The sequence below is a fragment of the Haematobia irritans genome, chromosome 1, assembly GCF_050003625.1.
Source record: "Haematobia irritans isolate KBUSLIRL chromosome 1, ASM5000362v1, whole genome shotgun sequence".
Taxonomy (NCBI): domain Eukaryota; kingdom Metazoa; phylum Arthropoda; class Insecta; order Diptera; family Muscidae; genus Haematobia; species Haematobia irritans.
In genome coordinates, this window is record NC_134397.1 from 96,563,886 (window position 1) to 96,576,988 (window position 13,103).

Genomic DNA, 13,103 nt, shown 5'->3' on the forward strand with positions numbered 1-13,103 from the left:
TTCACTCCAAATGCGGCAATTTTGCTTATTTACGTAGCCATTCAACCAGAAATGAGCCTCGGACGTAAAGCGCGAAACACATTTCGAACCGAACACTGATTTTGGTAATAAAATTCAATGATTTGCAAGCGTTGCTCGTTAGTAAGTCTATTCATGATGAAATGTCAAAGCATACTGAGCATCTTTCTCTTTGACACCATGTCTGAAATCCCACGTGATCTGTCAAATACTAATGCATGAAAATCCTAACCTCAAAAGAATCACCCTTTATATATATATATAAATTGAATAATTTATTCTATATTGTTTGTATTACAGAAAAAGGAGCTAAGAACTAAAAAAAACCTAGTGGAACTGAGAAAGATGTGAGGGAAAATGCAATTAGCCAGAAAAGGTTGGGTTTTGAAAACAATAAAAGTTTATTACAAAAAGTATACACTTTTCTTCCAAAGAAACTTTCTTACAGCGAAAAGTAAATGAGAAACGATCATCCTCATCGCTACCACAGACTCGTAAGGGACACTACAACATTCGCCAACTGTGATGCAGAGATGGTCTGTATCAAACTTTTTTAGGTTTGCGACTGTCGCAAAGTTGTAAACGTCGTAAACGTCACATACGCGTCGTAAATGTAGAAAAAGTTACAAAAGTCACAAACTCAAAATACTTTAGTCGCGTCAGCTAGGCAGCGAATTCGATGATAGCCAAGACGTTGGTATGTGCGAAGAAGTTGCAATTCTTAGGAATGTTCACAATTTTCGGTTTTAGTCCCCACATTTTCCCTATTGCGTTTTGCACGAGTACAGGGTAACAGTGGATTTTCTCGTCCTTTCTTAGCTTTAAGTTAGTCTCCTGTCTAATATAACCCCAAGGTATTTTGCACACTCACCAACGGGAATTTCGATACCACCTAAGAAAATAGGCTTGACCATGGGAAAACTTTCACAAATTTCTGTAGAAAATCACAGCGAATGCTGTCAAACTAAATTAAAAAATGTTCAGGATTTCTTCTATTCAAAATTTGGTTTTCTACAGTAGGTTTACGACTTTTGCGACATACGTATTATACCGTCGCAAATGTATGTCGCAAAAGTCACAGTTTGTGACAGGCCAACCCTGCTGTGATGGGGGAAACGTATCAAAAAGTACGGAATGTACATGACATTATTTTGCCATCACTTTTGTTACAAGAACCATTTTATATTTTGTGAAATACCAAGCGCAACTTGCTTTTATAATTTATTTAAATAAAAACGAAAATGATGTGCTGAAATCATAGTTGTTGAAAGAGGATTCAGCCACGCCAATAGTACCACTGGATTTTGAATGAAAAGCGATGGTTAGTGCAATTTTGGTTTATTTATTATCCAACGCCTTAAATTAAAATTCCTACAAAGACAACATTTATGTAATTGTTCAACACTACAAAGTTCAGATTGCGAAATTAAAAAAAGGTTAGCCACGAAAATGGCGCAAACCTAGACGCTATACGATGACAATTACTCGGAAAACTATTTGACAAATAAGACATTCAACTGAACATATCTAGATATTATATATAAATTCGGCAGGCTTTTCCAATGGTTGCAACATTCTCCCTCGCAGTATGGGAAGTAGTTTCGTCTCTGAAATACTCGTTTTGGGAAGCCACTTGTAAAACTGCGAGTTTAGCTGTTGGTCTCTCTAGAATTCCGTGTGATGTTAAAACTTTAGCACTTCGCACCTGTCCGTCACTTGCCGTTTTAGTCTCAAGTACCTTTCCACAAATCCAAACGCTTCTTTGGAATGAAGGGTCAAATCCCCTGACATAATGCACGTTGTTTTTCATGCCATTTCGATCTGCATGTCAATGAAGGCTCAACCAACCACCTTTTCCAGAATATATTGGCATGTTGTTGTGATATTAGCCAACTTCTTTTCAACACTACGCCCCTGTCATCGCAAATTGACATAGGCTTCATTTCACTGGAGCTACCCAATAAAAAGTGATTCGGAGTTAAAGCTTCACTTGTTTCGTCATCTATAGGAATGTACACCAGAGGTCTGGAATTGATAATATTTTCAACCTCATTTAGTAAGCTGATCAATAATTCATCATTTGGGGCTCTCGATGGAAGAATTTCATATAAAACTGTTTTCATAGAACGAACTAACCGTTCCCATGCCCCACCCATATGAAGGCTAGCTGGTGGATTAAAGTTCCACTTCGTCGAAGAACTTGTATACTTTCTGGCTATCTCATTTTTGTCTATGTGAATAATAGCCTCACGAAGCTCGCGATCGGCGCCAATAAAATTAGTCCCATTGTCACTAAAAAATTCTCTGGGAATCCCCCTTCGGGCCATAAAATTTCGTATTGCCATGATGCACAATTAGTCGTTAGTGAATGGGCAACCTCAATATGCACCGCCCTTATAGTTAAGCAAGTGAACAGGCATCCATATATTTTCTCCTTGTGACGACGGTAAATGACCCGAAGAAGTCTAGTCCTGTGTATGTGAAAGGAGCTTCATAAGAAGACAACCGAGCTCTAGGTAGTTTTGCCATTTGTGGCACGAGAGGCATAGATTTCCTTATCTTACAGTGCTGACAGTTTCGGACAGTGGCTTTAAAAGTAGTCCTTAGTCTAGGAAATGAATACTTCTGACGGATTTCGTTATACATGTGATGATACTTCTCGTGGTAAAACAGCATTAAAATGCACGTAATATAACTATTTTTCGGTAATATAATCGGTTGTTTCTGTTCGGCAGCCACATTAGCATTATCAATTCTCCCATCAATTCTAAGAATTCCAAAATCATCTACGAAAGGACATTTGCTGAATGTTTCGCTTCTTTTAGGTATAACTTTCCTTGCAGCGAGACATACAATTTCGGAAGAATACCTCTCATGTTGGGCTTGGCGATAAAGGGATATTTCTGCTTTCAGCAATTCCTCTTGCGATAGTTCACCCTTTATTCTAATTTCTTCTTTACAGTTTCTAACGAATCGAATACTATATGCCACTGCTCTTAACATGCGATTCCACTTCGAAAAACAAAATTCGTTTATCAACTTATGACAAGGTGTTATAACTAACGTGGGTTGTGACATCTCTTCTGTTTTAACAAAGCTACCAGTCTCGCCCTTAGGCCACTTGTCTTCCGTCTCATAGAGAAACTGTGGGCCTTTAAACCATCTATTTTTCAGTGACACATTTGGAATCCGTGCCCACTTAGTGGCGTCATCGGCTACATTGTGTTTAGTTGGGGCCCAATACCAGTCCCTACCTGATGTCAATTCCAAAATCTCACTAATACGAAAGGCTACGAATTGACTGTAATTTCGGTGATCCGAATTTGTCCAGCTCAGCACGGTCTTTAAATCTGACCAGAAAAATTTCTTCGATACATGTATCTGATGGTTTTCACATATGAATCTAGCAAAACGAGCCCCAATCAAAGCGGCATTAATTCCAATCGTGGCACCGAAGTTATCTTAATGGGGGCCACACTAGTTTTAGACCCAACGAGGCTACATTTTATATTGCTATCCTGTCGTAGTCTAAGATAGCATACCGCAGCATAACCATCCTCGCTGGCGTCAACAAACATATGGAGCTGCACTTCAAGGTTGGCGAAATAGTTTGAAGGTAACATCGGGGGAGTTTTGTGGCTTCAATGGGCGGTAGCACATTGAGCCATTGGGTCCACTTAACCATAAGATTGTCAGGAATTTTTTGATCCCAATCAATTTTTGCCCTCCAGTATTTTAACATACAATATAATGTTTCCAATGAGTCCAAGTGGATCATATATTGACATTACCTGGTGAAGAATTTCACGTTTAGTGGGAATTTTATTTGGATATTCTCTACAATTTTCCATAAGCGAAGGGGATAACTTGAATGTGATTAAATCTTCCTTATGTTGCTAAAAAACTCCTAGAACCTTTTCAACATCTTTTCCACCGAACAAGTTCAGACTTTTTTATCACCACCATCAGCGCTGCAAATTGAATTTATAACATCTTGGCTGTTGGATATCCAATTTCGTATATTAAATCTTGCTTTATGGCGAATAAATTGAACCTCTTTTATAATCTCGACTGCCTCTTGCCAGGTATCAACTGAATATAAAAGATCATCAACATAGTTGTTTTCCTTTATTATTTTGATAGCTTTTGGAAATATCTCACAATATTTGTCAGCATTTAAATTCTTCACATATTGTGAAATGGTGGGAGCGCACGCTGCTCCAAAAATCATGACATCCATCAAGTAAACCTGAGGTTCCATGTTTGTATTACAATCTCTCCACAAAAACGCTGTACCTCCCGATCCTCCGGCCTTCTATATATCTGGTGGAACATTTCTTCAAAGTCTCCACTGAATGCAAATGCTTTTTGGCGAAATGAGAATAGAACGGCAGGCAATGAAGCAAACATATCGGGTCCTTTAAGTTGGAATGAGTTTAGTGAGACGCCCGATGATACAACGGCCGCATCCCCTACAACTCTTGACTTCCTTGGCTTATTCTTGTTGAATACTGCGAAAATAGGCAAATACCACACTTTACGACTGCTGTGGTCTATTTTATCATCGCTAAGCTTGCGAACGTACCCTTCCGAAATATAATTTTCTATGGTCGTCTTAATTACCTCATACAGTTTAGGGTCGTTTTTTAATTTCTTCTCTAAGCAAACGAGACGCTTCTTGGCCATTTGATAACTATCGAACTTCCACAAATTAGGCACTTCGTAGTGACCATCTTTTCTTTGTTTTGTATATAATTTTAGCAAGTTCATCGTTCATCGTATTTCCCTAATATTGGGTCCTTTAAACTTATACCCAGGCTATCAATTTCATAAAAACTTTTGACTAGCTGATCTAACTGCCTGTTATCTACGCTACATTCACAAAGATGATAGTGAAAGTGCTCACTTGTTTCAGGGCTATTCGAAATGGGACCATAAATCATCCATCCAATCTGCGTACACACGGCAACAGGTTCAAAAGACTTTCCCAGCCTCATCTTTGTTGACATACCCAGTTTGAAATGATTTAGACCAATAAGTATTTTAGGGGAAGCATTGTGGTAGCTCTTGGTTATATTGGCGAGCTAACTTCTCATAATTTTGGGTGGGTAGATTAATGCACGGATGAAAAAGACTGTTTTTCATATGTTTGGCTATAAACATTATATGTTTGGAACACAATATTTTTGAGTGCAAGCATATAATGTTCATAAACTAGCATAACATGTTTGGGACATATATGTTAATATGTTAGAACATATTATGTTTAGGACATAAAATGTTTGTAAATATAATATGCTTGGATGCAAACATATATTAATTTAGAAATAGCCTATAAACATGTATGTGTTTAGTAGCTTGGAGCGCTATTTAACAGGGAGCGATATTGAATTAAGTTGGTGGTTGTTGCTTGTTATTACAAAATTAACATTTTATTTTTCCTTCGGCAATTGATCAGCTACTTCTTTGATCCTTACAAACTGTGTGGTCCGCTGTTCGAATCCCCGTCCGGCAAAAGGTAAAATTAAAATAAAATAAAAACATAAAATTGAATAATTTCTTCTACAATGTTTGTATTACAGAAAAAGGTGCTAAGAACTAAAAATCTCGTGGAAGTGAGAAAGATGTGGGGGAATATACAATTAGGCAGAAACAAAATTTTGAGCATTCAGGTCGAAAACCTATGTTGTTAGCACCTATATTACCTGTTTATTTTCATAATTCATTATGATTGTAAATATATAAATAAATAAATAAAATTTTGAGCACAATATTGTTTGGGAGAATTTTTTTTAAGCATATAATATTTTTGGGTGCAAACTGCTTCCAAACATATTATATGGTCACATAATAACATATTGTTTTTTGGAAGACAACATTATTGAATTTGGATGCAAAAATACAAAATGTTTGGAACTTAGACTACCCAAACATATATTGTTTAGACCAATATGCTTTCAAACATATTATATATTGGAAGAGATCAAACATATAAATGTTTGGGCAATACCCAAAAATGTATATGCTTGAAGCAAAATATGTTTGGGAGTATATGTTACAGAAGCGATTTTTTGTGAGCGTGTGGAAGGCACAGTTGCGACGTTAAATATCTAGATCCTGTTTCACCTGAAATTGTAATTGATACTCTTTGTGAATTACGATCACATCGTTCAATACTTCCAGTCTATTTCAAACATAAGGGGTTAGATTTGCCAGATATATCCAGTTGCGTTAACAGCTGTTCGTCCTTCAAACTTATTGATGAACCTTCATCAATAAATGCGTATGATTTTATATTTTCTTTCTTTCCATGCACCAGCGTTGCCAATTTAGCTTTTTTCCCGCTAGATTTGGCTTTTTTTGAAGACGTTTAGCGGGAAAAAAATGCATTTAGCTTTTAGCTTTTTTTCTGGCTTTTTTTCATGGCCCTTTTAGCCATTTTTGGCTTTTTTTCGACATGTTTCTATTGAAATATGGATAAATCGGCGTTTTTATCTAAGCCTTGCTGCAAGTATAAGGGTTTCCACATATTTCAAAGCTCAGTTGAAACATTAATAATGAGTCCAGCCATTATGCGGGCATTTTTGTAGCAAATACACCTTGTTGTAAAGTTTTTTCATTATATACATAAAAGTTATCGTAAACTTTAAATCTACTATTACCATACAAATTTGTTAGATAAACTGTCAGTAAATTATTGGGAATATTATCATTTGACTCGTTTATCCTTTTTATGTTATTATTATATATATTGTATCTAAAGTTATTACGATATTACTAAATTAAAATAGTAGATGTGAATAGCTTTGTGCACTGAAAAAATATTGTCGTCTCCTTAAAATACGAACGCGAATTTTGGTTATAATAGCATTTGTGAATTTCTTTTATATAAACTGTTTTCCTTGTCCAAAAGACGATAAAGTCGTTTTGTCCTTATAATTAAGTGATTCAACTTAAAAATGGGTATGTTTTCATGAAAGAAGGAAGAATTAATGAAATAGTCTTTAAATGTGAGGAGTTTTTGCATCTTAACCACAAACCAAAATAGCGTTCAAAAATAGAAGATGTTTTTCAACACTTTATTTTAAAAACGTATATATACAATAATTTCTACTTGAAGTCGAGTCTGAATTTGGAAATTTAAGTTGGCGTTAGCACGTTTTTAAAGCACTTTGATAGCTCATGAAGAAAAGGAAAATGTTTTTACTGGGAAATGTAAACTATAGGAATTTTCTACAATTTAAATAAAAGTAATGTATTTCGAATTTTTCACAATTGCAAAACCAAACTAAAATTTTATTTAAAAAAATGACAAATCATTTTTTTACCAAATCCAAAGCATACTTAGATCATTTAATATTTTAAAATAACGAGTAAATAAAATAGAGGTGTTGGGAAGGTAGCTCCCACAAAACGAAGGACTTCCAGTAAAAAATTTGTGATAGTAATCAAAATGTATCGAATACGCAAACAGAGCTAATATGCCTTAGATATTGTTACAGTCTCACAGAAGTGGAATTAAAATGAAAATAATATGCATTGTAAGTGAAATAAAGCCTTTAAGTTTGTTAAATTTCAATCAAAAATTTGACTTTTGATACAAAAAAATTTAGCTTTTTTTCTAGCTATTTTTTAGAATTTTTTAGCTTTTTTTAGCTATTTTTTTGGGCAAATCTAGCGGTTTTTGGTGAAACAATTCTGGCAACGCTGCCATGCACAATTATAGGAATCACTTTAAAAAGCACCTCTCGTACAAAATTGCAATGGGCATTATTAATAACTTCATTATTATTTACCACACTGTTATTGTTTACATTCTGATTTGTCAAATCTTCGCTGACTATAGCGCTTTGTGAAGAAAAATGACGATGTAAAGACGAATGATGAAGATATTGACAGCAATTCACACCACATATAATTTTCTGTTTGCATTCACCACTATGCTTACACAAACAAATATTTTCTGACTATGTTCCATCTCTCCCCTCTTTGCAACGAGAGATATTTTTGACAATTTGAAAATGTTCTACATCTGTTTCATTGCATACAAAACATCGTCTCTCTTCATCATGAGAATGAACGTCAGTGTTGCCAGGTGATTTTTGACTCTTCCCCCCAAATCTTAAGAAAAAAACCCCTAAATTGGTCTAACCTGTTTTCAAAAACCCCCAAAAAATGTCAGAGTATAAAAGTATAAAAGTACAAAAAGTGGTCCCAAAATTACGTGAAAAAAATCCTGTAGCGATACACAATTTAACACAAATATATATCCTGAAAGAAGAGTTCTTTCCTGCGAAACGAAATTTTAGAAAAACTAAGTTTTCTTTTGATGCTAAAATTTGTTTTCGTTTGAAGTAAATAAAAAATAAAATTTGATATTTAAGAAAATACTTTAAAACAAAAAAGATTTTCGTTTGTTTAAATCATCATCATCCCTGAGGAAATTATTTTTTTATGGATGTAATAATACAATATGTATATCAATTTAAAAAGCGGGCTTACTCTTAAAAAGCTTTCAGCTGCTAAGTTAAAAAACGATTGTTTTTAATTTTGTCAAATATTAAAAATGCCCTTTCAACAGAAGAGTTAAAAAAAGATAACGAAAATAATGCTATTGGATATTTGTTTGTATTTAGGATCTTCTTGTTGACTTCCCGCATCTTTTTTCTCATAACTCATGCTAGAATTGTTCCGAATTTGCTTGAGAAGTGCTCCACTTTTTAAGGTCTGAAATAATTTTTTACCCCCAAAAATCCCCCCAAATAAATTTTACCCCTAAAAATCCATCTAAACGTGAAAAAACCCCTAAATTTCGGGGGAAAACCCCTAACCTGGCAACACTGATGAACGTAAACATTCCTATTGTTGTTGTAGCTACTGGTGGGAACAGATCTTTTGCCATCAGTCGAGCTATCAACTGTTATACAGCTGGCTGATATTCCTGTCTTAAATATCCAGTCGCAGAAATCGTGCATGTTTGGAGTTTTGATTGATCAGCTGTAGCTTTTGACATCCCCATTGCATTTGATAAGAAGCAGGCAGTTTTTGTAGTAAGTCAGATAATAACGTAGAATTATTAATTTTGCTCACCATATCGGAGGCTTCAATTGTGGCAATCAAACTCTTCACATTAATTGCAAAAGTGGTAAATGATTATTTAAATATTGTTTTCGTCAACAGATGGAGTCGATCTAATACGCGATTTAATTAAATGTAAAATCTTTTCAGGTTGTCCGTATAACAATTTGAGGACAGATACGACCCACGAAACATTCGATGGGTGTATAAGCAGATGTTGGACATTTTTTAAATCGTCTCCAGCCAATGCTTTCTGTAAACGAAGAAGATTTTCAGCATCGTTGAAACCACACATTTTAGTTGACCATTGAAAAATTGAATAAAATAGAGGCCATTCTTCAGGAAGGCCGGAGAAAGAAGGTAATTCTTTTGGCAACGAATTCCTCGCCTGGAGCTGACTTGAATTGGGTCCATAGCTGCTGAAGTCTGAATTAAGAATTGGAGACGAATGAAAGATCCTGTTCTGAGTGTTGTCGCCAGAGGTATTTGTAATGCGATTTTGTTGAGTGGATATCGATTAGTGTGCAGTAGCTACGTTTCTGTATATATTGGGGTCGTTATTTGATGGGTGAGCTGATGTTGATGCTAGTTGTGATTCTATGTTGTTTTTAGCGACACTGTGAGATGTAGAATCATAAGTTTGTTCATCTGACTGCGGTACTGAAGCTGATCCTGAATGTGTTTCATTATAGGGTGTGGGATCAGAACGAGAAGTTTGGTAATTGTTATTAGAAGCAGTAGTTGGAATCATTGTAGGTGGTAAATTAAAGCGAACTGTTTTATCATGGAAGAAGCTTGCGCCATAGTAGTTTCATTGGGGTCAGAAAATCTGGTGTCCACTATTGGTTCCTGATCTGGATCAGGGTGTACAAGATCCGATTCATTTTGCATTGGGGTTGTATCTTGCACCCAATTGTGAACAGAACGATGAGAAAAGCCTCGTTAGTGGCATACATCTCTTCATGTTCCTGAAGAAGTTTATATTTTCGCGAAATATAGTTCATAGAAACAGCTCGCTCTTCTTCTAGACGCTGTAACTCTAATTGGACACGCCGCACATTTCTGAATTAATTCTTGACCCTTCGAAGGTGAATTGGACATTTTGTACTTACTTTGAGACAGGGAGAGAGACGCTGTAAGAAATTCGGTCGATGGGATTAATTATTGCAAGCCGCAAAAAGAATTTTAAGAATGTTGAAAGACGATTCAGCCACGCTAATGGTTCCACTGGATTTTGAATGAAAAGCGATGGAGTGCAATTTTGGTTTATTTATTATCCAACGCCTTAAATTAAAATTTCTACAAAGACAACATTTATGTAATTGTTCAACACTACAAACAATTAAAACAATTATGTTTAATTTTTGGCATGGGACCATTAGATAATTACTCTTCTAGAAGTTTACAGGATAAATTTTCCCGGCAGAAAGAATTTCCACGTCAGCCAAAGTTCAGATACGAAATTTAACAAAAAGGTTAGCCACGAAAATGGGGCAAACCTAGACGCTATACAATGACAATTACTCCGCAAACTATTTGACAAATAAGACATTCAACTGAACATATCTAGATATTATATTTAAATTCGGCAGGCTTTGCCAGTGGTTGCAAAAATTTGCTATTTAAGAAAATACTTTAAAACAAAAAAGATTTTCGTTTATTTAAATCATCATCATCCCTGAGGAAATTATTTTTTTATGGATGTAATAATACAATATGTATATCAATTTAAAAAGCGGGCTTACTCTTAAAAAGCTTTCAGCTGCTAAGTTAAAAAACGATTGTTTTTAATTTTGTCAAATATTAAAAATTCCCTTTCAACAGAAGAGTTAAAAAAAGATAACGAAAATAATGCTATTGGATATTTGTTTGTATTTAGGATCTTCTTGTTGACTTCCCGCATCTTTTTTCTCATAATTCATGCTAGAATTGTTCCGAATTTGCTTGAGAAGTGCTCCACTTTATAAGGTCTGAAATAATTTTTTACCCCCAAAAATCCCCCAAATAAATTTTACCCCTAAAAATCCCTCTAAACGTGAAAAAACCCCTAAATTTCGGGGGAAAACCCCTAACCTGGCAACACTGATGAACGTAAACGTTCCTATTGTTGTTGTAGCTACTGGTGGGAACAGATCTTTTGCCATCAGTCGAGCTATCAACTGTTATACAGCTGGCTGATATTCCTGTCTTAAATATCCAGTCGCAGAAATCGTGCATGTTTGGAGTTTTGATTGATCAGCTGTAGCTTTTGACATCCCCATTGCATTTGATAAGAAGCAGGCAGTTTTTGTAGTAAGTCAGATAACAACGTAGAATTATTAATTTTGCTCACCATATCGGAGGCTTCAATTGTGGCAATCAAACTCTTCACATTAATTGCAAAAGTGGTAAATGATTATTTAAATATTGTTTTCGTCAACAGATGGAGTCGATCTAATACGCGATTTAATTAAATGTAAAATCTTTTCAGGTTGTCCGTATAACAATTTGAGGACAGATACGACCCACGAAACATTCGATGGGTGTATAAGCAGATGTTGGACATTTTTTAAATCGTCTCCAGCCAATGCTTTCTGTAAACGAAGAAGATTTTCAGCATCGTTGAAACCACACATTTTAGTTGACCATTGAAAAATTGAATAAAATAGAGGCCACTCTTCAGGAAGGCCAGAGAAAGAAGGCAATTCTTTTGGCAACGAATTCCTCGCCTGGAGCTGACTTGAATTGGGTCCATAGCTGCTGAAGTCTGAATTAAGAATTGGAGACGAATGAAAGATCCTGTTTTGAGTGTTGTCGCTAGAGGTATTTGTAATGCGATTTTGTTGACTGGATATCGATGAGTGTGCAGTAGCTACGTTTCTGTATATATTGGGGTCGTTATTTGATGGGTGAACTGATGTTGATGCTAGCGGAGGTAACCATGTACTTGTGCACTGCATTCGATTTAGTTGTGATTCTATGTTGTTTTTAGCGACACTGTGAGATGTAGAATCATAAGTTTGTTCATCTGACTGCGGTACTGAAGCTGATCCTGAATGTGTTTCATTATAGGGAGTGGGATCAGAACGAGAAGTTTGGTAATTGTTATTAGAAGCAGTAGTTGGAATCATTGTAGGTGTTAAATTAAAGCGAACTGTTTTATCATGGAAGAAGCTTGCGCCATAGTAGTTTCATTGGGGTCAGAAAATCTGGTGTCCACTATTGGTTCCTGATCTGGATCAGGGTGTACAAGATCATCATTCTTCATGTTCCTGAAGAAGTTTATATTTTCGCGAAATATAGTTCATAGAAACAGCTCGTTCTTCTTCTAGACGCTGTAACTCTAATTGGACACGCCGCACATTTCTGAATTAATTCTTGACCCTTCGAAGGTGAATTGGACATTTTGTACTTACTTTGAGACAGGGAGTGAGACGCTGTAAGAAATTCGGTCGATGGGTTTAATTATTGCAAGCCGCAAAAAGAATTTTAAGAATGTTGAAAGACGATTCAGCCACGCTAATGGTTCCACTGGATTTTGAATGAAAAGCGATGGAGTGCAATTTTGGTTTATTTATTATCCAACGCCTTAAATTAAAATTTCTACAAAGACAACATTTATGAAATTGTTCAACACTACAAACAATTAAAACAATTATGTTTAATTTTTGGCATGGGACCATTGGATGATTACTCTTCTAGAAGTTTACAGGATAAATTTTCCCGGCAGAAAGAATTTCCACGTCAGCCAAAGTTCAGATACGAAATTTAACAAAAAGGTTAGCCACGAAAATGGCGCAAACCTAGACGCTATACAATGACAATTACTCCGCAAACTATTTGACAAATAAGACATTCAACTGAACATATCTAGATATTATATTTAAATTCGGCAGGCTTTGCCAGTGGTTGCAACAATAGTTATTTCGCTTAAAATTGTGAAAGGTATATTGGTGAATAATTTCCCAATTTCCAAATGGAATAAAGTGATAGTTTCTCAGATATTTTTCCAGACATGGTGCCTCCAT

At 35.5% G+C, this 13,103-nt stretch overlaps 2 protein-coding genes across 2 annotated transcripts; both read right to left on the reverse strand.

Moving 5' to 3' along the window:
- Positions 1–1,793: 1,793 nt before the first annotated feature.
- LOC142228777 (uncharacterized) lies at positions 1,794–2,363 on the reverse strand. Its single transcript, XM_075299291.1, has one exon. It carries the CDS (start codon positions 2,361–2,363, stop codon positions 1,794–1,796), a length of 570 nt encoding a protein of 189 aa, XP_075155406.1.
- Positions 2,364–2,418: 55 nt separating this feature from the next.
- On the reverse strand, positions 2,419–3,641 carry LOC142228787 (uncharacterized). Its single transcript, XM_075299302.1, has 2 exons — positions 3,521–3,641; positions 2,419–3,479 (listed from the first exon to the last, which is right to left on the reverse strand). The coding sequence occupies exons 1-2, from the start codon at positions 3,639–3,641 to the stop codon at positions 2,419–2,421; spliced, it is 1,182 nt and encodes a 393-aa protein (XP_075155417.1).
- Positions 3,642–13,103: the final 9,462 nt, after the last annotated feature.